General features: G+C 66.3%; 3 protein-coding genes across 5 annotated transcripts; 1 reads left to right on the plus strand and 2 right to left on the minus strand.

Annotated features, from left to right (window-relative positions):
- Positions 1–6: 6 nt before the first annotated feature.
- JAK3 (Janus kinase 3) lies at positions 7–10,632 on the plus strand. 2 transcript variants are annotated; one of them, XM_030468488.1, is made up of 25 exons: positions 7–257; positions 2,103–2,181; positions 2,491–2,700; positions 2,983–3,103; positions 3,197–3,308; positions 3,565–3,710; positions 4,265–4,547; positions 4,837–4,962; positions 5,367–5,524; positions 5,731–5,842; positions 6,095–6,281; positions 6,428–6,549; positions 6,641–6,772; positions 6,853–6,937; positions 7,023–7,156; positions 7,354–7,486; positions 7,577–7,728; positions 8,042–8,192; positions 8,285–8,424; positions 8,653–8,842; positions 9,098–9,222; positions 9,351–9,523; positions 9,602–9,719; positions 9,826–9,936; positions 10,038–10,632. In XM_030468488.1, the coding sequence occupies exons 3-25, from the start codon at positions 2,499–2,501 to the stop codon at positions 10,152–10,154; spliced, it is 3,330 nt and encodes a 1,109-aa protein (XP_030324348.1). In that variant the 5' UTR covers positions 7–257; positions 2,103–2,181; positions 2,491–2,498; the 3' UTR covers positions 10,155–10,632. The 2 variants fall into 2 exon arrangements, with proteins under 2 accessions (XP_030324348.1, XP_030324349.1); XM_030468489.1 differs by lacking the exon at positions 7,577–7,728 and having other exon boundaries at positions 8,285–8,402.
- Positions 10,633–10,774: 142 nt separating this feature from the next.
- FCHO1 (FCH and mu domain containing endocytic adaptor 1) lies at positions 10,775–20,466 on the minus strand. Of its 2 annotated transcripts, none has more exons than XM_030468474.1 (27): positions 20,448–20,466; positions 19,753–19,851; positions 19,246–19,337; positions 19,075–19,149; positions 18,854–18,995; positions 18,369–18,521; positions 17,612–17,716; positions 16,989–17,087; positions 16,788–16,884; positions 16,641–16,685; positions 16,448–16,520; positions 15,988–16,009; positions 15,795–15,849; positions 15,509–15,687; positions 15,393–15,417; positions 15,199–15,261; positions 15,033–15,075; positions 14,105–14,208; positions 13,775–13,896; positions 13,575–13,680; positions 13,385–13,496; positions 13,115–13,270; positions 12,598–12,730; positions 12,277–12,476; positions 11,760–11,809; positions 11,515–11,668; positions 10,775–11,056 (listed from the first exon to the last, which is right to left on the minus strand). In XM_030468474.1, exons 2-27 carry the CDS (start codon positions 19,777–19,779, stop codon positions 11,008–11,010), a joined length of 2,481 nt encoding a protein of 826 aa, XP_030324334.1. In that variant the 5' UTR covers positions 19,780–19,851; positions 20,448–20,466; the 3' UTR covers positions 10,775–11,007. The 2 variants fall into 2 exon arrangements, with proteins under 2 accessions (XP_030324334.1, XP_030324335.1); XM_030468475.1 differs by having other exon boundaries at positions 11,504–11,668.
- Positions 20,467–23,451: 2,985 nt separating this feature from the next.
- On the minus strand, positions 23,452–25,941 carry MAP1S (microtubule associated protein 1S). Its single transcript, XM_030468473.1, has 3 exons — positions 25,303–25,941; positions 25,005–25,222; positions 23,452–24,483 (listed from the first exon to the last, which is right to left on the minus strand). The coding sequence occupies exons 1-3, from the start codon at positions 25,748–25,750 to the stop codon at positions 24,328–24,330; spliced, it is 822 nt and encodes a 273-aa protein (XP_030324333.1). The 5' UTR covers positions 25,751–25,941; the 3' UTR covers positions 23,452–24,327.
- Positions 25,942–25,947: the final 6 nt, after the last annotated feature.

Raw genomic sequence — 25,947 nt, forward strand, 5'->3', positions numbered from 1 at the left:
TGAGGAGCTGCCCCAGGCACATCCAGAGGAATTTGGAGCCGTACCGGTACGCCTCGGCCGGGACCCCCAGAACCTGGATGGCTGACATGAAACTGGCAGAGAGCGAGAGCCCCACGGGCAGCGCCGACATCTGCCTCCCCCCCGTGAAAAAATCATCCGAGGTTTTTTGGCCGCCTTTGGCCAAGCCGTGGAAGAGCCCGATGGCGGTGGAGATGAGGAGCATCAGCCCGAAAACCCCGTAATCCCAGAGGCTGAAGGTGAGATGCTCCTGGCTCCCCCCCGGGCTCCCCCCCGGGCTCCCCGCCGAGGCCAGGGCGGTGGCTGGGGTTGGGGGGACACACAAGACCTGCGGGAGGATGGGGACACGGGACGGGGACAGGGATGTAGCACAGGGATGAGGGATGGAGCAGAGAGAGGAGGCAAGGGGACAAAGATTAAGGACAGGGCAGGGGGACACGGAACGGGGACACTGCACACGCGGCTGGACCAGGACCCGCCGGTACCGGTGGATCCGAGAGCGGCGAAGCTGGAAAAGGAGAAAAAAAACCGCTGCAGTTATTGCCCCACATCTGATGTGCGGGAGAGTGGAGATCCCCCCATCCCATCCCATCCCATCCCATCCCATCCCATCCCATCCCATCCCATCCCACCCCACCCTCGGGAACTGTTGGGCTGTTGTTCCCCAAAGCCCACCCCAGGAGAGGGGGGGGACGACAGTGAGGTGTCCCCCAGTACCTCCCAGTTGGGACCAGAGAGCAGCAGCTCCTGGTCCAGCAGCTCCCAGAGCGCTCCGGGAACCGCTCCCCGACTCCTAGGAATGGGAGGGAGATCCTCGCCCAACCAGCGCCAGCAGGGAGGGGCAAAGCCGCCTCCGGAGCCAAACTTTTCCCCAGCCCAGGCCGGGACAAAATCAACTCGAGTCAAACCTTTACCCAGAAAAAGCAACTGGAGGGCGGGCAGCTGCCTGCAGCAGGACCCGGAGCTCAGGATGGGGGAGATGGAGAGATGGGGGGTGGTGGGGTGTCGGGGGGTCCCTTTATAGGGTGGTGGGTAGCCCAGTGGGTCCCGGGTGGCCGCAGCGAAGTCCCCCCGGTGGGCGTCGAGGGGGCGGGCGGGGCCGCGGTTTGGGGTCTCCGCTCCCCGCAGCTTTTCGGGGGGACCCTTGGGGGTGGGGACGGAGCCGTCGGGGGTGCCATCCATCAGCCCCGATGCCGGCGATTCCCGGGGACACACACACACATCCCCCACCCTTCCCCGTGCCCCCCCCCCCCGCTGCCCCCGGGGGGTGGGATGGGTGCTGGGCTTGGGAGACGTGGCAGCGGGCACGGGGCTGGCCCGGGCTTCCTCATTCCGGGCTGCAAACACCTCCTGAGCTCGTCCAGCCCCCGGACAGGTTTTGGGCCCCCGGGGCTTTCCTCAACCTGCTCGCGACCTCCGGGATGAGCCTGGGAAAAGAGCCGCCCGAAGTGGGGGGGACAGAGCCACAAAGAGGTCATTGTCCCCTCCTGGGCATCACCACGGGGAAGAGGAAGGGCCTTGGGGACCCCAATGTCTGTCCCTAGGGACAAGGTGGGCAGGACCTCCCTGTGCTGCGTTCCCCCCCCCCCTTTACCTCCTCACCGAGCTGGGGAGAGCAGAAAAGCAAAAAAAAAAAAAAAGAAAAAAGGAGAGGTGCGGGGCCGGGTGACATCCTACAGCAGGCGCGTGTGACACCGTGTGACACCGGGCACCAGCACACTCCAAGCCTCACGGCAGCCCCGGTGACACTGGTGGCACCCGAGGGTGAAGGGGCTGAGGCAGGGTGGGTGCCGGGGGGGTGCAGGCAGCACCCAGACCCTCACCCCACGTCGCGGGGGGGTGCTGGCACGTCCTGTTAGAGCATCACCCACCAGCCCGGGACCACCGCGTGCCTTGGGGTGCCCATGGGGTGCCCAGTGCCAAGTGTGGAGCTGGGGGTCCCTGTGTGTCCCCCCGGCCGCTCCGTGCACCCTGGGGGGGCTCCTTTCTGTCCCCCTCCCCCGGCCAGGAAGCCGCGGGGGCAGGAAGGAAGTCAAGAAACTCATCCTGGGGACTTTTTTTTTTTTTTCTTCTCTCCTACGCAGCCCAAGCACCCCGAGGTGGGGGCACAGCCCTGCGGGGAGGGGGGGTCCCGCTCCCCCAGCCCGGAGCACACCGCTGCAGGTACCAAACCCTGGGAATAGAGCCAAGTCCCCCCCTCTATCTGGGGCTGGGGGTGGTGGTTGGGGGGTTCGGGGACACGGTGCTGATGAGCAGAAACAGGCGGGGGGGGGGGAGGAGGAGGAAGGTTTTTTTTTTTCTCATTCATGTGCCCCCAAGAACCGTGCCTCAGTTTCCCCTCCATCCTTCCCTGCCCCCCGCCGGGGTAATGCTGCAGGGGAAGGTGCCCCTGGTGGGGCTCCCAGTGGGGAGGAGGGGGGGACACAAAAAGGTGCAAACAAACCCTCCCCCCCCTCTCTTTTATCCCGGCAGCCCCCAGCATGGCCCCGCTGGGCGAGGAGACGCCGCTGATCCGGGAGCGTTCCTGCAGCCTCTCCTCTGCCGAGGCTCCCAGCCTCCAGGTGCTCCTGTACCACCCGGCAGCCCCCCCCCAGCACCCCCCGGACACCCCCACCCTCCTCACCTTCACCTTCGGGGAGTACACGGCCGAGGAGCTCTGTGTCCACGCTGCCAAAGCCTGTGGTGAGCAGTGGCACCCCCGGGGGGCTTGGGGTGGTGGCCATGGGCTCAGGGAGGTGGCCATGGGCTCAGGGGACTATTGGCCACAGTCTTGGGGCAGTGGCCATGGTCTCGGGGTACTACTAGCCATGGGCTTGAGGTGGTGGCCATGAGCTTGGTTTAGTGGCCATGGTCTCAGGGCGGTGGCCATGGGCTTCGGGGTTGTAGCCATGGGCTCGGGGTGGTAGCCATGGTCTCAGGGTGGTGGCCATGCCCATCTGGGCCAGCTGACAGCTGTGTCCCCAGGGGTGTCACCCATCTGTCACCCTCTCTTCGCCCTGGCCACCGAGGATCTCAGCTGCTGGTTCCCCCCCAGCCACCTCTTCACCCCGGACACCCACCCCCAGGTGCTGCTCTACAGGATCAGGTACAGCCCCCCACTGCCACTGCCACTGTCACCACCGCTGTCCCCAAGCCAGCCTGGTGGCTGACAGGGGCTGTGCGGGACCCTCCCCATCAGGTTCTTCTTCCCCAACTGGTGTGGACTGGTCCGGTCCCACCGTTTCCAGTTGCCCAATGACCAGGCCAGCCCCATCCTGGACTGTCAGGTCCTCGATTACCTCTTTGCCCAGGTGAGCTCTGTCCCTGTCCCCAACACCCGGGGACACCCCTGGGGTCTCATGTGGCTTCTCAGGGGGGGGGGGCACTCACCTGGGTGCACCAATTCCCTTTCACCCCCCTCCCCAGCACCCACCACTCACCTGGGACCACCCTGGAAGCTGGGGGGGTGGGGTGGGGACACGACCCCTGCCTCACACACACAAACTGGGGGGAGGGTGGGGGTGGCACAGGGACCCCCCACCCACCTGACCCTTGCCCCCTCCTCAGTCCCGCAGTGATTTCATCAGGGGGGGGGTGGCAGTGCCACTGTCCCTGCCCAGCCAGGAGCAGTGTCTGAGCCTGGCCCTGCTGGACATGCTGCGCCTGGCCCACGAGCAGAGCTGGAGTCCCCAGGAGGTCCTCAGCTATGTCAGGTGAGATGGGGGCTGGGGGGACAGCCCTGAACCCCTGGGGACAGTTTGGTGTCCCTGGGGACAACCCAGGATCCATGGAATCAGCCTGGCACCTCTGGGGACAGTTCGGTGTCCCTGGGGACAACCTGGCACCCATCGGGACAGCCTGGCATCTCTGGGGACAGTCTGGTGCCTATGGGGACAGCTTGGCATCTCTGGGGACAGCCCAGAACCTTTGGGGACAGCCTGGTGTCCCTGGGGACAAGCCAGCATCCATGGGGACAACCTGGTATCCATGGGGACGGTCCAGTGACCCTAGGGACAGCCTCACACCCCTCAGGACAGCCTGACACCCGTGGGGACATCCCAGCAGCCATGGGGACAAGCCTGGTGTCTCCCTGGGGACAACTCAATGTCCCCGAGGGCAGCCTGGACCCACGGGGACATCCCAGCACCCATGGGGACATCCTAAAACCCATGGGGACAACTCGATGTCCCTGTGGACAGTCCCAAGAGCCACGGGGCCATCCCGGTGACCCTGGGGACATTCTGACCTCTCGCTTGCTTCCCGGCAGCTACAAGTCCTGCCTCCCGGTACCGCTGCGGTCCTGGATCCAGCAGCGCAGTTTCCTGACCCGTAAGCGGTTGCGGCGCCGGTTCGGAACCTCCTTGCGACGGTTGGCTCGATGCCAGGCGGATGGGCGGGCCCTGAAGCTCAAATACCTCCTGGACCTGGAGCGGCTGGCCCGGAGCTGGGCCCAGGAGAACTTCCAGGGGCGGTCACCCGGTTCCGGTACCGCCATCTCCATCCAGGTGGCCGGGGAGAGCGGAGTCTCCTGGAGCTGCGGTGGCTCTGAGGTGAGGGGGGGTGAGGGTCCCGCGGGGGGGTGGGTTGGGGAGAATCACCAAATCCTAGGAAGCGAAGGGTTGGAAGGGAACTTGGGAGACCCTGGAGTCCAACCCCACCCTGCAGAGCGGTGTCACCTCCAGGAGAGACACGGGGACAGCTCCAGGTGGAGGGAAGGTTCCGAGAAGGGACCTGAGCTGGGTTGGACTCAATGATTTTGAGCCCTTCACCTCCCTGAGGCTGTGACCCAGAGCCCCCCCCCGGGGTGTGACACGCGTGTGTGTGTCCGTGTGTCCCCAGGGCCACCAACACTTCTGTGACTTCCCTGACATCACTGACATCACCATCAAGCAGAGCAGCGCCCGGGAGGGGGGCTCGGCAGAGACCCGCGTGGTCACCATCACCAAAACAGACAACAGGGTGCTGGTGAGCAGGGGGGGGACCCGGGGGTTGGGGGGGGGGGGGGTGATGGGACCCAGGGGGACTGATGGCAGCCAGGGGTTGGGGGGGTGATGGGTCTTGGGGGTTGGGGAGGTGATGGGTCCCAGGGGGGGTGATGGGAGCCAGGGGCTGGGGGGGGGTACGATGGGTCCCAGGAGTCGGGGGGACGATGGGTCCCGGGGTTGGGGGGGGGTACTATGGGTCCAGGAGGCTGGGGGGGTGACGGGAGCTGGGGGGGGTGATGGGACCCGGGGTTGGGAGGGTGATGGGTCCTGGGGGATGTGATGAGTCCTGGGGGTTGGGGGGTGGGTGGGTGATGGGTCCCGGGAGGTGTGAAGGGTCCTGGGGGTTTGGGGGGGGTCCCAGGGCTGTCCCCCTGTCCCCTGCAGGAGGTGGAGTTCCCCTCCCTGCGGGACGCCCGCTCCTTGGTGGCTCTGCTGGACGGGTACCACCGCCTGACTGCAGCCCCCCAGCACTACTTCTGCAGGGAGGTGGCCCCCCCCCGCCTGCTGGAGGACCTGGAGAACCAGTGCCACGGCCCCATCAGGTGGGTGCTGGGACCCCCCCGCCCCCCCTGCTGCTCCCCAAGTAGAGGGGATGGGGGTCGAGTCCCCTGGAACCACTGGTGCCCTGGGGACATGTCCCTGTCCCACCTCTGGGGGACACCCTGGTGCTCCCCAAGTGTGGGGAGACCACAGGGGTCCTCGAGGGTGACCGTGACACCGAGCCCCCCCCCTCATCCCCCCCCGGCAGTGCTGAGTTTGCAGTGAAGAAGCTGAAGGCAGCGGGGGGGCAGCCGGGGCTCTACCTCCTGCGCCGCAGCCCCCAGGACTTTGACAGCTTCTTGGTGACAGTCTGTGTCCAGGTGAGACCCCACTGCCACCACCCCCACTGCCACCCCACTGCCACCACCCCCACTGTCACCACCCCACTGCCACCACCCCACTGCCACCCCCAATGCCACCAGCACCATGCCGGGGGGGTCACTGGTGTCACTGGTCCCCAGGCTGGTGCCCCTCCTGCTGGGGACAGGCAGATCACACTGGGGGGACCTCGAGGGGCTGGGATTCCAGGGGGGTCTCTCCCCCCCCTCCTGCCCTCCATCTCTCACCTCCAGACCCGCTCTGGCCCAGACTTCAAGCAGTGCCAGATCCACCGGGATGCTGCGGGGGGGTTCTGGCTCTTGGGGGTGTCTCAGGGGTTCTGCAGCCTGCGGGAGGTGCTGGACACCTACAGACACCAGGGGCTGCAGGCTGAGGGGACCCCCCTGCACCTGGCCACCTGCTGTGTCCCCCAGCCCAGAGGTGAGACCCCAAAACCTGGGGGGACACCGTGTGACATCAGAGAGCAGGCTGTGACGTCACGGGGGAAGGGGGGGGGGGGGTCTGTGGCATCATGGAGTGGGCGGGGTGAGGTCACAGCCCACCCCTCACACACAACCCCCCCCCAGACAGGTCCAACCTCCTGATCATCCGCAGCGGCTGCCCCCGGCCCCCCCCCTCCCCCGCTGCCCCTCACCGCAGCCTCACGCAGATGATGTTCCACAAGATCGACCCCCAGAGCCTCACCTGGGTACGGGAGGGGGATCAGGGGGGTCAGGGCATGGGGCAGGACATTTCCCTCCCCCCTCCCCAACTCCAGCATCCCCCCCCTCTCCCCACAGGGTGAGAGCCTTGCCCAGGGCTCCTTCACCCGCATCTACAAAGGCATCAGGAGGGACCAGGAGCAGGATGGGGCCCACCAGACCCCCGTGGTGCTCAAGGTCATGGACAGCACCCACCAGAACTGTGCCGAGGTGAGGCAGCAGCAGCCCCCAGCTCAACCTCCTGTAACCCCCACAGCCCCCCCCCCTGAGTCCCCATCTCCCCCTCCCAGTCCTTCCTGGAGGCAGCCAGCATCATGAGCCAGCTCTCCCACAAGCACCTGGTCCTGCTGCACGGTGTCAGCCTGGGGAAGGACAGTGAGTGCTTGTCCCCTTGTCCCCCCTCCAGGAGGGCCCCACACAGCCCCACACACGGGTCCTGACACCCTCTAACCCCCCCCAGGTATCATGGTGCAGGAGTATGTCAGGTACGGGCCCCTGGACCTCTACCTGAAGAAGAAGCAAGGTGAGGGCAAGGTGACCACCAGCTGGAAGCTGCAGGTGGCCAAGCAGCTGGCCTATGCCCTCAACTACCTGGTGAGCCACCAGCATGGGCCCAGGGGCAGCACCTCTACATGTCCCCATCCCTTGGCTCCCCCATGTCCCTATACCAGTGTTCCCCCCTGTCCCTGTCCCTCAGCCCCTCTCCATCCCCAACCCGGTGTCCCCCTCCTGTGTCCCCATGGGCTCCCCCCCTGCTGTCCCCAACTCAGCCCCTGGGTCCCTCTCCCCAGGAGGACAGGAAAATCACCCATGGCAACGTCTCAGCTAAGAAGGTGCTGCTGACCCGGGAGGGGGACAGTGCCAGCCCCCCCTTCATCAAACTCAACGACCCGGGGGTCAGCGTCACCGTCCTGGCCCAGGACAGTGAGTGCTGGGGTGACCTGGGGGGGCTGGGGGGTGTCAGGATCCCTCCTGGTGGGTGCTGAGAGGGGTCTCTGTGTGTCTGTGTCCCAGTGCTGGTGGAACGCATCCCCTGGGTGGCCCCCGAGTGCCTGAGGGATCCCCAGAGCCTGGCACTGCCAGCTGACAAGTGGAGCTTTGGGGCCACCCTCTGGGAGATCTTCAGTGGGGGCAACATGCCCCTCAGCCTGCTGCAGCCCCAGGAGGTCAGGCTGCACCCCCCCACTGCACCCACACCCCTCTGCAACCCCACACTCCTCACCCCACTGCATCCCCACTCCTCATCCCACTGCATCCCCACCTTCCTGTCCCATTCCCATCTTCCTGCCCCATCCTCATCCTCCTGCCCCATATCCCACTCCTCCTGCCCCATCCATATCCTCCTGCTCCATCCTATCCCACTGCATCCTCACCCTCCTGCCCCATCCCCACCTTCCTGCCCCTTCCCTGTCCTCCAGCCCCATCCTGCTGCTGGGGTTGGACACACACAGGATCATTCCCCTTTTCCCTCTCCCCCAGAAACTGGATTTTTACCGGAGCCAGCGGCAGCTCCCGGTGCCTCGCTGGCCAGAACTGGCCACACTGGTTGCCCAGTGCATGGATTACGAGCCTGGACACCGGCCCTGCTTCCGCGCCCTCCTCCGGGACCTCAACAGCCTCATCAGCTCCGGTCGGGACTGGGATTGGGAGTGGGAGTGGTGGGAGGGGGAAAGTGCAGCCCAGCTCCTTCCCACCCCCATCCCTCACTGCCCCATCCCCCAGATTACGAGCTGCTCTCCGACCTCTCCCCCCCCGAGCTGAGGCTGCGGAATTGCTTCTGGGGCTACGAGCCCCTCGCCCCCTCCCAGGGCCCCCAACACTTCGAGGAGAGGCACCTCAAGTACATCTCGCTGCTGGGCAAGGTCGGGGGGGGGGGGAGGTCCCTGTCCCCCCAGGATTTTGCTATGAATTCCCTACATCCCCCCCCTCTTACCTCCGTTTGGGGCATGAATGCTTCCCGGATCCCAGGAGGAAGCTTTGGCTCCCAAAGCTCAGAAGCGCTTCCTGTGGGATCTGGAAGAGAGAAATGAGGTGCTGGGGGGGGTGCTCCGAGACCCCCTCCCCGCATAATCCCACTTCTCCCCGAGCAGGGGAATTTCGGGAGCGTGGAGCTGTGTCGCTACGATCCCCTGGGTGACAGCACGGGGGAGCTGGTGGCCGTGAAGCGGCTGCAGCAGGATTCTGCCCAGGAGCTGCGGGATTTCCAGAGGGAAATCCAGATCCTGCACTCCCTGCACCACGAGTTCATCGTCCGGTACCGGGGGGTCTGCTCCAGCCGGGGTGAGCCCGAAGTGACACCGGGAATGGGCAGGGGGTGGGCGGGGAGTGGGGAGGGAACGGGGCAGGGAATGGGAAGGGAGCGGGAAGGGGGACGGGGAAGGGAACGAGCGGGGAAAGGGCGGGGAGCAGGGAGGGAACGGGCGGGGAACGGGAGGGGAACGGGAAGGGAGCAGGGAGGGAACAGGGAGGGAACAGGGAGGGAACAGGGAGGGAGCGATGCTCCAGCATCCCCTCCTGGTTCGGGTGTCCGTGCAGGGAGTCGTGGGCTACGGCTGGTGATGGAATACTTGCCCAAGGGTTGCCTGCGGGACTACCTGCAGAAGAACCGGTCCCGTTTGGACCGGGACACCCTGCTCCTCTACGCCTGGCAGATCTGCAAGGTTGGGGGGAGGGGGCGGGAGGGCAAAGGGAGGGGGTGGGTCCTGCTGGATACCCGGGATGGGATCGGAGCCGTGGGCACCGCTTTGCCGCGGGGGTGGTGCCGGATCCCGGACTCCTTCCCACGCAGGGCATGGAATACCTGGGGGGGCAGCGCTGCGTGCACAGGGACCTGGCCAGCAGGAACATCCTAGTGGAGAGCCAGAGCCACGTCAAGATTGGGGACTTCGGGCTGGCCAAGCTGCTGCCCCAGGACAAGGAGTACTACGTGGTGAGGGAGCCCGGGCAGAGCCCCATCTTCTGGTGAGGGGAACCCCTGGGGAAGGGGGATTGGGGGGAGACACAGAGGACAGGGGGTGCTCAGTGTCCCCTCACCCCCAGGTATGCACCCGAGTCCCTGGCAGACAACGTTTTCTCCCGGGCATCTGACATCTGGAGTTTTGGGGTCCTCCTCTATGAGCTCTTCACCTATGGCAGCAAAAGCAGGAGCCCCTCGGAGGTGAGACCCCCACCCTGGGGAAGGATCCTGCTCTCCTCACCCCCAGACCTGTTACCTTTGGGTTCAAGTCACCCCTGGTGGCTCAGGGTTGTGATATCCCCCCCAGGAGTTCCTCCACATGATGGGCACGGAGAAGCCAGCACAGATCATCTGCCACTTGCTGGAGCTCCTCAGGGACAACCAGAGGCTCCCAGCTCCACCCGGCTGCCCCGGGGAGGTGAGGAGACCCCTGCCCAGGGCTCTGGGGAGGAGGGGGTGGGGTGGGTGTGTCCTGAGGGGCCACCCAGCTCCCCTGATGTCCCCATCCCTTGTCCCCAGGTCTACACCCTGATGCTGAGCTGCTGGGCTTTCACCCCTGGCACCAGACCCACCTTTGGGGAGCTGCTCCCCAAAATCGAGGCACTGCGGGACCACCAGAGCAGTGCCTGTGGGTAGCCCCCCCCCACACCGGGACCCCCAGCCCCCCCCCCCAGCACCAGCTTCAGTGATTGCAGTGGCTGCAGGGGGAACACAGCCACCACTGCCACCCCCTGCAGTGTCACCCTGCTTGCCCCCGGCCATCTCAGCCCTGCAGTCCCCTCCCCACTCTCTGCCCCCCCCTCTCCCCTCCCCCCGGGGTGGGATTTGGCTATTTTATGCTCAAGTTTGGGAAATTTCTCACCTGAGCTGAATGAGAGGGGGACAGGGGGACAGAGGGGAGGGGGTATCCACAAACCAACCCAGTGCAGGGGTCCCAAAGGGGTCCCCCAGGGTGCTGGCCCTGTCCCCACACCCAGGAGCACCAGGTTCAGCCCTCCCCGGACCAACCCCCTTCCCCAAGTCCCTTGTCCCACAGCCAGCTCATCCCTGGGGGATCCTCCCCTTGTCCCTCTGTCCCCCCCTTGTCCCTCTGTGCCCCTATTGTTCCTCTGTCCCCCCCTTGTCCCTCCGTCCCCCCTTTGTCCCTCTGTCCCCCCCTTTGGCCCGCCCACCCCCACCCCCCAGCCCCGAGGCTCCGGTGATGGGCGCCAGAGCAGGAGGCAGGCAAGGGGGGGGGTTATTAGAAAATTAAAGTGTTTAATAAAAGAGCAGCTCCTGCTCCCTTCACAGCACGGGGAGGGGGGGGACACCGACTGCCAGGCAGCAGGTGACAGCGTGGGGACAGCCAGGGAGGGGGGGGCTGGCTGATTAGGGGGGTGGGGGGGCTCCCAGCCGGTGGTAAATCCCCCTCCCCCCTTTCCCCTCCCCAGCCGAGCTCCATCCAGTGTTTCAGCTTCACACAACCAAAAGGGGAGCCCCGGGGGGGGGCTCAGAGGGGTCTGTGGGGGAGGTGGCTCAGGACCCTGCCAGGTAGATCCCTGCAGAGGAGGAGAAAGGGTGAGGAGGGGGCTGGGAGGGTGGGGGGCACCCATATGCTGTAAGGGGGGGTGTGGGTGGGCATCACCTCGTGGGGGAAGGGGGGTGAGACTGGGGGGGTGGAGGGAAGGGACCCTGGGACCCCCAGGACCCTGGGGAGCAAGGAGGGGACCATGGGGTGCAGGGAAGGGACCTCAGGAACCCCCAGGATTATGGGGCTGCAGGGAGGGGACCCCCAGGACCATGGGGAGCAGGGAGGGGACCCCGGGACCCCCAGGACCATGGGGAGCAGGGAGGGGACCCCAGTGTACCCCATGCACTCCTGGGCAAAGGCCCTCAAGCACCCCAGGGAAGGGCCCCCCTCCCTGTGCACCTTGGAGAGGAGGGAAGGGACCCAGTGCCCGGGGGGTCCCAGGGGATGGGACGAGGCACCCCCCCCCCCACCCTACCTGTAGCAAACCTCTTCTTGACCAGGGACATTCTGTACCCGGTGCTCGCCAGCTCCACCTCCACCCCGGACAGGGTGCTGCCCTCGCTGCTGAACTGGGCGGCCACTGGGCTGGGCTTACTGGGCCCCCCCAGGGGCTCCCAACTGGCTGAGAGCCGCCCACAGCCTGGGGGAGGGGGAGAGTAAAGAGGGGGGGTGGGGAAGGGTCTGTGAGGTCCCTGCTGCTGCTCCCCAGCCCCCCCCGGGTGCAGCCTCACCTCCCTGCACCTCCAGCAGCTTCCAGAGCAGCCTCTTCTCCTCCAGGTTCCTGCGGGGGACACGGGGGACATGGACACGTCCCCAAGGCAGCAGAACAGCCCCCCCCCAAAAACCAAACAAACAAACAAACAAAAACCAAACAAAAACCAAACAAAACAAAATGAAAACAAATAAAAACAAAAAAACAAATAAAAACCAAGCAAAAACAAAAAAAACCCAAACAAAAAACAAAATAAAAAGTAAAAATGAACTAAAAACAAAACAAAAATAAAAACAAACAACAAAGACAAAACCAAACAAAAGCAAAAACAAACGAAAAAACAAGCAACCAACAAAAAAACCCAAAAAACCCCAACCCTGCTCCACCTCTCCCTTCCCCACTCCTTCGTCTCACCCATCCCAAAGTTTCCTTTCCCCCCCAGACTTTGCCAAACCCATTTCCCAGCTCGGGGCGTGTTCCCCCCCCCCTTTCCCTCCTCTCCCCCCCCAACTCTCCCCCTTCCCCCCATCCCGTACCAGCTGGCCGGGGGCTGGAGCCGCAGGTTGGTGAGGGGCTCATCCACGGGCAGGAGGACGTGGACATTGGCGAGGGGCACGGGGGGGGCCAGAGCCCCCGCGTTGTACCCGTAGCGCACCGTGACCCGGGTGGTCCCGGGGCCGCAGTCCCAGCGGGCACAGAGCCGGAGCGGAGCCGCCCCGGGACCCGAGCGGGAGAACTGGGGAAGGGGAGGGGGTGATGGGGGGATGAGTGGGGGGTGGGGGTGTCAGGGAGGGCTCGGATTGGGCATGGAGACCCCCTCTGACCCCACAACCCCCCTAAAAGAACGTGGCTCTCACCTGGTACTTGAGCAGAGCCACGTTGTAGTAGGAGGCGGAGGGGCTCAGCTCCGCTTGTTTCTGCAGCTGCCCCGTAAGTGCCCCCATGTTCAGCCAAAAATCCCGGGTGCTGGGGTCACTCTGGGAGGGGTCGCTGCGGGGAAAGGGTGGGAGGGGGGTCAGAACAGCGACAGAATCACAGGAAGCCCAGCAACACCCCTGTCCTCAGCTCCCTGACCCTGCACCCACCGGGCTCTCCCCAGGCTGCTTGAGTCCCCTTGTACCCCCCCTGCCCAGCTCCCAGTTCTGCACCAGGCTCCTGGAGCCCCCCAGGAACCCCCTGTACCCCCACACCCAGCTCCCAGCGCTGCACCCCCCAGCTCACAGGGTGCCTGCTCCCTCCTGTACCCCAATACCCTCTCCCCACCACCACATCGCCCCCCCCAGAAGCCAAGCCTGCCCAGACCCCTTCCCCTCTTCCCCCCCTCCTCCCCCCCGGGGTGTCACGGTGTCCCCCCATGTCCCCACGTCCCCAGACCTGTAAAGCAGCTCGGCGTTGGGCAGGAACTGCTCGATGGCGCTGGCGTTCAGCAGCCGAAAGCTGAGCACGGGGGGGGCTGCGGGGCCGCTGAAGACGCGGATGATGCCGGCGGGGAAGGACATGGTCACCTCCCCGGTCACCTTCACCAGGCAGCTACCGGGGGGGGGGGACAGACCGGGAGGGGGGGGAAGGGAAGGAGGGGGGTCAGTGGGTACCCCTCCAGGCTTCAGGAAGGGTCCCGACCCCACCCTGGGACCCCCACCCTACCTGTCGGCATCGTGTCCCTTGAAATAAGCGTGCACGTACTCGGTGAAGGCGGCGGCCACGGGCAGCGCGTCCTGCGAGCCCAGCACCACGGGGCTGGGACCCCGCGACACCCCTGGGGACAGGGGACACGGGGGTCAGCGGAGCCCAATGGGACCCCCCCCCTCCCACCCCCCCTCTTCCCGGCACCCACCGAGAGCCGGCTGGGAGGTGGTGAAGAAGCCCCTCTCGCCCAGGCTGGGGGGGGCTGAGTGCGAGGGGCCGAAGCTCCAGGAGGGTGAGGGGCTCAGCGAGCGTGACTGCAAAGGAAGATGGGGTCCAGGGGGGGGTCCGGGTCCAAACCCTGCCGTGTAGGATGGGGGAGGGGTCCCCAGAGCCCCCCCAGTCACCCACCAGCTCGGTGTTGCTGCCCGCAGCCGGCCCGGCCCCCGGTCTCTTGGAACGGGAGCGGCGAGGAGGGGCCACGAGTGGGACCTCCCGGGGGGATGCTCTGGAGCGGGTGGTGGGGGGAGCATCTGGAGAGGGGGGGCAACAAATAGGGGGTGAGGAGATTCCCCAGGGTATGCCCCCCCACCCCGAGGGTATCTAGCGGTGTCTCACCAGTGCCATGAGCTTGCAAGGTCTCAGCTGAGATGGGTGAGACCCTGCACCCAGCTGGGGGGTGGGGGGACGGCGTTAAGGGTGATGGGGGGGGGGGGGGGGTCCTGCACCCCAGCCACTCACCCGGCTCAGGCTGTGGCAGGGGAGCTGCTGGTGTGTCACCCTCTGTCCCCCTCGTCCCCGACCCTTGGCAGGTCCACGGTGAGGGGCTGGAGGACTCCCCCCCACTGGGGGGGGCCGGGGAGGAGGAAGAGGAAGAGGCCGAGTTGGAGGAAGGACGGGGCAGGGGGGGCTGATCCCCCCCGGGGCTGCGGGGTCTGCCCCACGGCAGGGGCTCCCCGAAAGGATCTGGGGAGGGGGCTTCGCGGGGGGGGGGGCGGACCGCTGGGGCAGCGGCTGCGCCCCCGGGGGGCCGCCCCTCCGTCGTCCCCCCCCCCACAGCCCCTCGGCCCCGGGGCCGCTGAAAACGGCGAAGCCGGGGGGCTCGGGGAGGCGGGGGCTGCGGGGCCGCGGTACCCAGGCCCCGGGGTCCCGGGAGGTGGGAGGGGGCGGCGCTGGAAGGGGGGGGTCCGAGGGGCCGCCCCGCTTGGGGAGGGGACTCTGCGGTGTTCCGGGCTGCGGGGTCCAGGGTCTGGAGTCCGGGGAGGGTCCGGGCGCAGGGTGCGAGGGTGAGTCCAGCCCCGAGTCCTCCACGTTCTCCGGGGAGGAGGAGGAGAAGGGGGAGGAGGAGGAGGTCAGGACGTAGGTGCGGGGGGCTGCGGGGAGACCCCCGTGTCAGGGAGCTGCCTGGGGGGGGAGGGGACACACACACGCAGCTGCTCAGACACCGGGGTCCCCCCACCCCCTCCCTGCTCCTCCCTTCCCAAAAAATCCTCACCCGGGAAATCCTCTGCTTCGAAAGCCGACTCCAGCGGGGGCCCGAAGAGTGCAGCGGGGGGCACGGAGTCTGGGGGGGCTTTCCTGGGACCACTGCACCAGGGACAGAGCCTCAGGACCACCCCCCCCAGAGCTGCATCCCCCCGTGGCACCCCACTCCCTCCCTGTCCCGTACCTCTTCACCTGTGTCGCCAGACACCCCCTCCCCACACTGTCACCTGCGGGGAGAAAGGAACATGCTGGGGGGGTGGGGGGACAGAGCCACTGCCACCAACATCCCCGGGACCCCCAGGGCTCCCCCCCACAACATCCCCAGGACCCCCGACCCAGCATGGCCTCACCTGCTGCTAGCGTCCCCTCGGGGTCTAGCTCGCTTGGGGCTGGGGTCACAGATGCCACGTGCCCTGTGGAGGGATGGGGACACGCAGTGTGAGGGGACACGGGGACAGGCAGCACGAGGGGACGTTGAGCTGGGGGGCACAGAGCCTGGAGACCCCCCCCAAGCCGTGCTGAGCCCCCCCGTGGTGGCACTTACGGGACGACTGTCGCTTGACGGTGCCCTGCAAGAGATTGGGGACAAGGTGTGTGGGGGGTCAGCTGACAATCCCTGGGGACCCCTCCCCACCCCCTGCAGTGCCCCCCCTCCCTCACCCCGATGCTGGGGGGCAGGATGAGGTTCCCCACGGTGGCCTTGAGCTGCTCCACGGTGGCCTCGGAGCTGTCCCCAGCGTCCCGGGGCTGCACGGGTTTGATGTGGATGTAAAATTTCCGGGGTTCCTCCTCGTCGTAGTCGGAGTCGCTGGAGGAGCAGATGTGGTTCTCCACTTCGGCTGAACCCCCCCGGGTCAAGGCAACGCCCCGTGTTCTGACACCCACCCTCCCCCCTCTCCGGACACCCCCAAAAACCCCCAAAACCAAGGTCACAGCACAAGGATACTGTGGGGGGCGTCGGGGCGCACGGTGAACCCATCCTCATCCACCTCCGGGCAGCCCTGTGGGGAGGTGCTCGGGGTGGGGTTGGCTCCCACGTCCTCCCGGGATGGGGGGAGGAAAATAAAACCAACCCCCAGGGCTGGCAGGGGGACACGGACAGGCTGGGGCAGACTGGGACAGACTGGGACAACACTCACCACTTCGGTGTCCGGGGATTCCCTGGGGATGACAGGGAGAGTGTTAGGGTCCTGGAGTAGGGAATGGAGATTGAGGGGGGGAGAGTCCAGGAGGGTGGGGAGAGGGGATGTGGAGATGCAGGGATAAGAGATGCAGAGATCCAGGGATGGGGGACATGGAGATCCAGGGACAGGGGACACGGAGATCCAAGGGTAAGGAACATGGAGGGGCAGGGATGGAGGTCACGGAGATCCAGGGATGAGTGATGTGGAGATGGAAGAATCAGGGTCATGAAGATCCAGGGATGGGGGACACACGGATCCAGGGATGGGGGACACATGGATCCAGGGATGGGGGACACATGGATCCAGGGATGAGGGACATGGAGATCCAGGGATGGGGGACATGAAGATCCAGGGATGGGGGACACACGGATCCAGGGATGGGGGACACACGGATCCAGGACAAGTGGCCCCTTACCCAGCATCCCTCTCCCTCTCCTTCCTGCTCAACCCAGGGATCCGGAAAGCTTTACTCCTGCTCCTTTTGGGTCCTGGCAGGGACAGGGAGGGGCCAAAGTAGTCAGCAGCCCCCCTAGACCCCCAGATCCTCTCTTTACACCCCAAAAATCCCCCAGGGGGGTGGGGGGGCTGCTGGGTGCAGACGTACTTGCCTTCCTGTGCTGGGGCCAGCCGGTACTCATCGAAATCCAACGCTCCTGCCATGGGGAGTGGGACCAAGCTCATGGCTCCAGCACCCTTGCAGGAGGATGAGCACCCCCGGGGGGGTGTGGGTGCTGCTGGACCCCACCAAACCTCACCTGGGCGCTCCCTCCCCGTGCCCTTGCTCTCAGCAAACCTCCGCAGCAGCATCTCAGTGCCGATGTTCTCCACGTTCTGCTTGAACTCTTCGTGCACCTGGGCAAAAAAACCAACCAACCAAACAAAAAAACCCCACACCAAAACCTAGGAGAGCTCCTCAGGGGACGTCCCCAAGATTCAGCACTTCCCTAAGGCCTCACCTGCCCGATCTGGACGTGGGTGTCCTCCACGGAGTGGGAGTAGGAGCCGATGAGCCCCTTCATGTGGCGGAGGTGAGCTTCCTCCACCTCCTGGAAACGCTGAGATGGGGGGGAAAGTGGGGTTAGGGAGGGTGGCATGTCCCCATGTCCCCAGGGGACAGTGTGGGGACAGGGAGGAGGGCTGAGGAAAGGTGGCGTGTCCCCAGGGGTGGTATTCCCAAAGAGGAGAGCGTGTCCCCAAGGATTAACATCTCCAGGGCAGGGTGGGCTGGGCAGGGTGGCACGTCCCCAGGCAAGGTGACCATGTCCCCAGGCAAGGTGACCATGTCCCCAGGCAGGGTGGCACGTCCCCAGGCAGGGTGGCTCAGCCAAGGTGACATGTCCCCAGCTGGTGCCATCCCCAGGGAACAGAGCTCAGCCAGGGTGGCCCATGCCCAGGGAGAGGGACTCCAGGAGGGTGACATGTCCCCAACGTCCCCAAGACCCCAGGAGAAGGGGACCCCCAAGGGTTGGGGATTCATCCAGGATGACACATCCCTCACGGAAGGGTGCTCCCCAAGGAATGACACCCACGGAAGCCCCCTTGCTCCTGCCCACCCTGCTGTGTCCCCCCTGTCACCCACCATGGCTGAGTCCATCATCCTCTGCTCAAAGTCAGCCCGGGCCAGGTTGTATTTCTCCACCGCCCTCCTCAGCGCCTCCCCCGCCTTCCGGGACTTCAGCTCTGCCTGGGGGACAAAATGGGGACAGCTGGGGGGACACAGGGACCACCCGGGGGACAGGAACCACCCGGGGATGGGACACAGGGGACAGCGACCACCATGGAGGGGCAAGGAGCATCACAGGAGGATGGGGACCATCAGAGGGGGACAGGGACTACCGTGGAAGGATGGGGACCATGATGGGGGAGAGGGACAGGGACAATGATGGAAGGACAGGAACCATCATAGAGGGACAGGGACCACCACAAGAGACTGGGGACCATCACAGGAGGATGGGGACCTTCAGAGGGGGACAGGGACCATCATAAAGGGTCAGGGACCACCATGGGGGAACAGGAACTATCAAGGAGGAACAGGGACTGTCTGGGTGGAAGGGGACAGGGACCTTCATGGAGGGGCAAGGAGCATCACAGAAGGTTGGGGACCACCACAGGAGGTTGGGGACCATCCTAAGGGGACAGGGACGAACACAGAAGGATTGGGACCATGATGGGGGAGAGGGGAAGGGATCACCGTGGAAGGACAGGGATCATCATGGGGGGTTGGGGACCATCAGAGGGGGACACAGGGGCCATCGCCAAAGAGCAGGACCCTCACTGAGGAAGAGGGAGCAGCCGTGGGGAGTTGGGGACCCCCAGGGGGACACGCTGGGGGTCACCTTGTCGAGCTCCTTCTGGCTGGTGCCCTCCTTGCGCAGGCGCTCGTACTCCTGGCACTTGCTGTGGTAACTTTCCCGGGATTTGGGGAGCAGCTGAGCCACCCCCTGCAGCAGCTGAACGGCTTCCAGGGTCCCCGACACCTCCTCCTTGGACTGGGGGCGACACAGGGAAGGGGAGCAGGGGGGGATTGGGGTGAGGTTTTGGGGTGAGGAGGAGGTGGGTTTTGGGGGAAAGGTTGGGGTGATTTTTGGGGTGAGGTGGTGGTGGGTTTTTGGGGTGAGGTGGGGGAGGTTTTGGGGTGAGGAGGGGGTGGGTTTTGGGGTGAGTTTTTTGGGGTGAGGTGGGGTAGTTTTGGGGGTGAGGAAGGGGTGATTTTTGGGGTGATGTGGGGTGGGTTTTGGGGTGAGGAAGGGGATGGTTTTGGGGGTGAGAAGGGGAGGGATGAGGTCGGCCCCCCAGACACACACCCAGACACACTGGGTACCTTCTTGTGGACCCGTCCTTGCTCCTCCCCGTAGCGGGAAATCTCCTTGATGAGGTCCTGGAGCTTCCTCATCAGCTCCAGGTGGCACAGAGCCAACTTATCCGAGGAGATGCGGAAAACCTCCCAGAGCGGCGCGAAGGTCCTGAGAGATGGGGGGGGGTGAATGGGGGGGCTGTGTGTCCCCCCAAATTTGAGGGTACTCCCCTAGACCCCCCTCTTACCCCAGCTGGGTCCCGTTGGTTGCCATCTTCGACAGCTTCACCATGGCCTTGGCGTAGTTCTCCTCGATGGCAGCCCTGGGGGGGGGGATGGGGGGATGGGGATGGAGCCTGGGGGGTCTCAGGGACCCTCCCTGACCCCCCCCCCCGGGTACCTCTCCCAACCCCGGGTACCTCTCCCGGACAAAGTCAGCCAGCTCCTTGGTGGAGATCTGCCCGTGCTTCATGTTGTGGTACAGCACATCAAAGCCGTGGTTCTTCTCGCCCTGCGTGGGGGGAGGCACCTTCAGCCCCTCCCCCCCCAAAAACCCCCCCCCCTCAGCCCCCTAAACCCCCCCAGCCAGTTCCACCCCCCCCCCCCCCTTAACCATCATGGCAGGATCTGGGGAAACTGAGGCAGGGAAGTTGACAGCTGAACCAGGAAGCAGTGACCACGCTTCACCCTTCCCCCCCCCCCGAAAACACCCAACTTCCCCCCCCAAAAAACCCACCCAAATTCCCCCCCTCCTGAGAGGGGGATCCCCACGGGGACCTCTGAGCACCCCTCACCCCCTCCCCATTAAAGGGGGTGTTGGGTTTTGCAAAATAACCCCTGGAAACAACACCCCCCCCCCCAAAAAAAAAAACAACAAAGGGCTGGGGTGGGGGGGGGCACCCATGGGTGGGGGGTCCCGAGCTTACCCAGAAGTGCTCAGTGAAGTAGGACATCTTGGAGGGGGGGGATGGCAGCAGGGGGGGTCCCACAGCTCAGCTCCCGGCACCCTGGGGACACACGGAGCCCTTAGCAGGGGGGGGGGGACTCAGCAGTGACCCCCCCGTACCCCTCCCTGCCTGCCCCCACCGGGATTTCTCGGTTTTGCCGGGAAATCGCAGCCCCGTGGCCATGGAAACCGCGCCCACCCCCGCGGCCCCCTCCCCACGGCGTGGAGCACCCCGGGGGGGGCGGTGTGGGGGGAGGTTTGGGACGGGGGGGGCGCGGAGGCTGCGCTGGGGCCGACACCAGATACGCAGCTAAATGATAAATAATAAATGAGCGGCTGCTGCGCGGCGGCTGCTCCGGTGCCCCCCACAACCCCCCCCTCCAAACACCCCCCCCTATCAGCCCCCTCCCCACCCAGGGGAGCCCCTTCCCCTCCACAGAAGCGGCCGGGACACCCCCCCCCTTCACTTTCCCCCTCCCCGAACCGTGGGGGGGACCCACGGCAGCAGCTTCCCCCCCCCCCCCCAGCATTATTGGGGGGGGACCCCTCAAGCTGTGCCCCCCCCCCCCCTCTTTCTCCTCCTCCTCCCCCCCGAGTCGCGCACTGGAGAAAAACAGGAAACCAAAAAATCGTGCATGGGGGGGGGGGTTGGTGTGATGGGGGGGCCCCACTCACCCTGGGCTGCTGGGGGGCTCGAGGGGCCCCCCCGATCATCCTCGGCGCTCCGGGGGTCTGGGGGAGAAAGAAGGGGGGGTGAGGGCACCCTGCAGCCCCCCCAAACCCGCTGCCACCCCCCCGCCCCGCACAGGCTCAGCCACCTGTGTCATGAGTGGGGCGGGCTCAGCGTGGGCCCCCCCCGCCCGGGATTGCGGGGGGGAAAGGGGGGGGAGGGAGGGCTACGAGGGGGGCCCGGGGTGGGGGGCTCAGGACGCGCCGTACCCCCTCCCACCGCCGGTCACGAGTGGCCGCAGACACCGGACAAAGTCCCCGGGGAGGGGGCGGGAGGAGCCACGGGCGGGACAGGGGTGCGGGGTGAGGAATCAGCACCCCCCGGGCTGTGGCGGGGACCCCCCGCGTCCCCCCCTCCCCGCAGCCGTGACCTTCAGCGGGGCGAGGGACACGGGTGGGTCCCCCAGGGGTGCGGGGGGCTCGGACCCACCCGCGGCTGCACCTGCACGGGCTGGGGATGATGATGGAGGTGGGGGGGGGCGCTGGGGGGGTCCATGCCCGGGGGGCGGGTGAGCGGGTTGGCGGGAGCTGCGGGGGGGTGCGCACCCCCCCGGGATAAAATAATGGAAAAGGAGGGAAAACGCCGAGCGCTGCACCTGCAGCTGGGGGGAGATCCCGGGGGGGGGTTTGGGGAGGGGAGCGCGGGGGGACCGGCGGCGTTTTGAGGCGGGGGCGGGGGGAGGGGGCAGCACCGGTGCGGGATTATTATTAGGGAGGGGGCGAGGCTGCAGCGGGGGGAGGGTCCCCAGCCCTGGGGAAGGGGCTGCATGGAGGGGCCGGGGGCTGCTCCGGGGAGTGGGGGGCTCGGGGTGGGGGTCCCCCCTTCCTTCCCCTCCCCGGGCGGGGCCGCACTCACCTGCGGGGCCGCCGCCCCCCCCGCCCCGCTCCGCTCCGCTCCGCCGCCCGCTCCGGGCCGGGACCGCGCCGGGGGCGGGATGGCCCGGGAAGCCCCGCCCCCTCCCGCTGAGACGCTTCGTGATTGGTCAGCGCTCCCGGCAGCGGTTACCGCAACCTGCGATCGCCGCTCCTGATTGGCTGAGCCGCCGCCGCGCCGCGCGCGGGAGGGGGTGATTTGCATTTTTAAAGCGGCCGCGCCCCTCCCTGGGGCTGCTTTTATGTGGGGGGGGGAGCGGTGCGGAGGGGAGGGGAGGGGGGGGTTTCACCGCACCCACCCGCGGCTCTCGCCGTCTCCCGGGGGCTCCCACACCCACGGGGGTCCCCGCGCTCCGTTCCCCGGGGGTCCCGGTGCTAACGGTGCAACCGCATCCCCCCCCCCCGCCCAAACCCCCCCCCCACGCGGGTGTTGCAGCCCCCGGTGCCGGTACCAGGCGGTACCTCGTACCCCGCTGAGCTCATGGCCCGGTTCTGGCTGTCACCGGGCGGTGGCACATCTGCGGGGCTTGTGGGGGGGTGGTTTGGGGGTGGGGGGGGTTGGATGTGTGTGTGTGTGACCCCCCCGGGAGGGGGTCGCGGCCCCGGGGGTGTCACCGCCGGAGCAGGGAGGGTTCGTCACACGGTGGCTCCGGTTCCGGTCCCTTTTGTCCCCTCGCCACCCGGTGCCAGGCGGTGCCACCGCCACACCCCGGGGGGGGGACACAATGAGGGGTTCGGGGGGGGACACACATCCCCCGAGACATCCCCACGGGCACGCCGGGACCGGAGGAGCCCCCCCCCATCCCCCAAGACCCCCCCTCCGGTACGGCGGTACCGGAGAATCCCCCGCGATGGGGGGGGGGCTCAGGGGGACAGCAGCCCCGACCCCCCCCCGTATCCCAGCTCTGGATGTCCCAGCTGACCCTCCGGAGAGTGACCCCCCCCCAAGGAGATGCCCCCTCCCCAAAATCCTCCACGGCCCCGCAGCAAGACCCGGGGGCTTTGGGGAAAGGGGGATTTGGGGGGGGGGGGGCTAGGGGGAGGGGGAGTTCGAGGGGGTACCTGGGGGTGTCAAGACACAGGGACCCCAACCCCAGCACGGAGGAGGCTCCAACGCCCCCTCCCCACGCCCCCCCCCTCCCCACGTGCCAAGCGGGCGCAGCCCCCTCCTCCGCGGGCCGGGGGCGGGGGGGGGTTGGGATGCAGTTGCCATGGCAACCCCGCATCCATCCTCCGCCGCGCTGCTGCTCCACTCATCCCCTGCCCCCCCCCCAATCCCCAAGCCCCCAACCCTTCCCTAACCCCCCCCCCATTACACCCCCCCAGCTCCTCTCCCACCCCAGGAAGCTGCCCCACAGCACCCCTAAACCCAGCCACAGGGGCACCCAGCCCCCCCACCCCCCACCCCCCCGATCCTGGGGACCCCTCAAGTTCCCCCCCCCAAAAAAACATCCTGAGGAGGCCGGGCAGGCGTTATCCTCTCTTTAATGCTCATTTTTCAACACATTTGCCAAATGGGGAGTGAAAAGGGGGGGGGAAGGGGGGGGCGTGCTGGAGTCTGTGAGAAGGGAGCAGGGCAGGGAAAGGGGGAGGTGTCAAAGCTGACCCCCCCACACACCCCGACCCCCCCTTCCCCAGCTTCCAGCTATAAAAAAAAAAAAAAAAATATATATTTATATAAAGCACTAAAGGTGAAACATTCAGTGTCCCCCCCCCAAACACACAGGACAATACAATCCAAAGTAAAAGCCCCCCCCGGGGTGAGGTGGGGGGTCGGGGGGGGGGGTCACAGATAAATAAACCTCCCACCGGGACAGGTTTGGTTTCTTCATTTTCCACTTCTTGGTTTTTGGGGATTTTTTTTTACTTTTTTTTCTTTTCCTTTTTTTTCCTTTTTTTTTTTTTTTTTTTAATTTTTTTTCCTTTTTTCTTAAAAAGTCATTACAAAAACCAGCAAGAGCCTTCTACAAAACAGGTTAGTGTTTGCCCCAGCTCTGGAAGGGGGGGATTGCAGGGGGGGGGATGAAAATTCTGCCCCCCCCCCTACCCCCACACACCCCCAAACCCCCAGCCTGACCCCGACCCCCCCCTCACTCTCAGCTCTCCAAAAAAAAACACCTTAAAAATTGCACGAGACATTTGATTCCTCACAGCACCACTGAAAGGGGGGGGGGCAATGTGAGGGGGGGGTCTGCCTTCCCCAGCACAACCCCCCTCCCCATTAAAAACAGGGTGCAGGCTCAGCCCCCCCAGCTGGGAGGGAGCAGTGAGCTGCCAGGTCTCAGTCCCCCCCTCAAATCCCCCCCCCTGAGCAGATGGGACACACACACACACACAGATATTTGGGGGGGGGTCCATGGGGTCTGGCTGTGTCTGGGGGGGGGGACACAAACACATGATGCCAACCCCATAGCTGCAGTGCTGGAGGAGCAGCTGCTGCAGCCCCCCCCCAAATTTGGTGCCCCACAGGACCCCTCCCTGGTAACCCAGGACCCCCCAAGAAGGGGACTTGCCCCCCCACACACACCTGTGGTCCTGGGGGGGTGGTGGAGAGGGGGGGGCAGGAAAAGCAACCAAAGTTTACCCTGTTAAATTGAGCAGAGCTCAGCACCACTGCTGGAGGAGGATGGGGGGGGGGGACACCTCCTGCCCCCCCCACCCCGGGCTGGGTCACCCTGTCCCCAACTGGTCCCCAACCCCCCCCCAGGAGGTGAGTGGGTGCAGAGCAAGCAGGGGGGGGGCTCTGGTGTGGGTGTGCGTGAGGAGGGGGTCTGGGGGGGGTCCTGCCACCCTTTAGAGGGGACACAACCCCCCCAACCCCAGCAGACCCCCCCCCCCTTTTCCCGAGGGAGGGAGAAGGGGGGGAGGAGAGGAGGAGGGGGATGGTGGGGGTGAAATGTGTGTGCCCCCCCCTCCCTGCCACTCTGTGCTGTGTCTGTGTGTCCCCCCCCCCTCAGAACTCCACCTTGCAGGCAGGGAAGGTCTCATCCTGCATGGCCACGGTGCTGTTGCTGCCCAGCACCGTGATGCCCAACTCCTGCTGCCTCTCGTGGGTCTCCTGGTACCACTCGTGCATCACCAGGGAATCGAAAGTGGGGATCAAGGTCACCTGTGGGGACACCCACGGCATTGTCACAACCCCCCCCCGCACACCAAAACCACCAGGGTGGGACATGGGGGTGACACCACTGCATGCTGGGGACAACGGGAAGGGGGGAGAAGGCTCTGGGGATAATTCCAGGAGGTACCCCCAGTGCCTGGGGGGGCTCCGGGGAAGACTTTGGATAAAGTCCTGGAGGGCTGGGACACGGGGGGGGGGCTTCAAAGTGCCAGAGGGGGGGCTGAGGTGGGAACATTTGGGAACAATTCTTCCTCTGAGGGTGCTGAGCCCCAGATTTCCCCCTGGGGCTGCCCCAGCCCTGGAAGTGCTGAAATGTTGGGGGGGGTTTGGAGCCCCTGGGGCTGGGGGGGGTCCCTGCCCGTGGGAGTGGTCCCTGCCCGTGGGGGTGGGAGGGGTCCCTGCCTGTGGGGTTGCTGGTTTTCCCGACCCCTTCCAACCCCATCCTGCTGTGGGGTTTGATGATTCCAGGGATGGGTGGGGGGGTGTGGGTGGGATGGGGGGGGTCTCACCTGGGTGTCAGTGCCCCAGTGGTGCTTGGCAGCCAGCAGGGCATCCAGCAGGGACCTGAGGAGCCCTTCCTTGAGGTGATCATCCCCACTGACCACGTAACAGAGGGAGCGGACACGCCGGAAGAATTCCTCGTCCACGGTGCGGGCGCTCCAGGAGCCGGGCAGGTAGGCCAGGTCCACGTAGAGGGGGGGGCCCGGGGGGGCTGCAGCCCGGCTACCTGCCAGGACACAGAGGGGACAGAGCTGTCAGAGGTCCCCAAACCCCCCAGACACCCCCACTCCATCCCCACGCCCTTACCTGCCGGCGATGCCCTCCCAGCCCCCGTGGGTGGCCGAGCTCCGGCACCACGGGTGGTCCCGGGGGGTCGGGGGTCCCCTCCAGAGGGTCCCTTCTTGTCCCCCGGCATCGACCTGGCTTTGTCCCCGAGGTCACGGGCAGAGCTGGAGGGAGCCTTGGCTTTGGGGGCCAGGCTGGGGTGGCGGGGGGGGTCGGCTCGGGGGGCGGCGGGCGCGGAGCCCCCCCGGGACAGGGTCCTCTTCAGCTTGGAGGGGTTGGGGGGCTCCTTCTTGCGGGGGGCCAAGAGGGTCTCGGCTGGCAGCGCCTCGGGGTCCACCATGCAGATGCCAGGCTGGGCAGGGAGGGGACAGGGGTCCTTCATGGGGGCTGGCAGAGGGTCCCGAGCCCGGGGGGCCGCTCCCCGGGGGGGCCGCTCCGAGTCCTCGTCGGATTCCATCCCGTCGGCCATCAGGGAGGGACAATCCTCGGTGGCAGGGGGGACATCGGAGTCGGAGAGGGTGGGCAGTGACTCGCTGACCGAGGTGGGGGGGGTCTCCCCCAAGGGTTGGTGGGGTCGGTCCCGGTGTGGGAGCAGCTCCTGGGAGGGGTCGCTGTCCGAGAGGTCGCGGGGGCTCCCGGTGGCCACGGGCGAGCGCTGGGATTTGG

The sequence above is a fragment of the Calypte anna genome, unplaced genomic scaffold, assembly GCF_003957555.1.
Source record: "Calypte anna isolate BGI_N300 unplaced genomic scaffold, bCalAnn1_v1.p scaffold_143_arrow_ctg1, whole genome shotgun sequence".
Taxonomy (NCBI): Eukaryota; Metazoa; Chordata; class Aves; order Apodiformes; family Trochilidae; genus Calypte; species Calypte anna.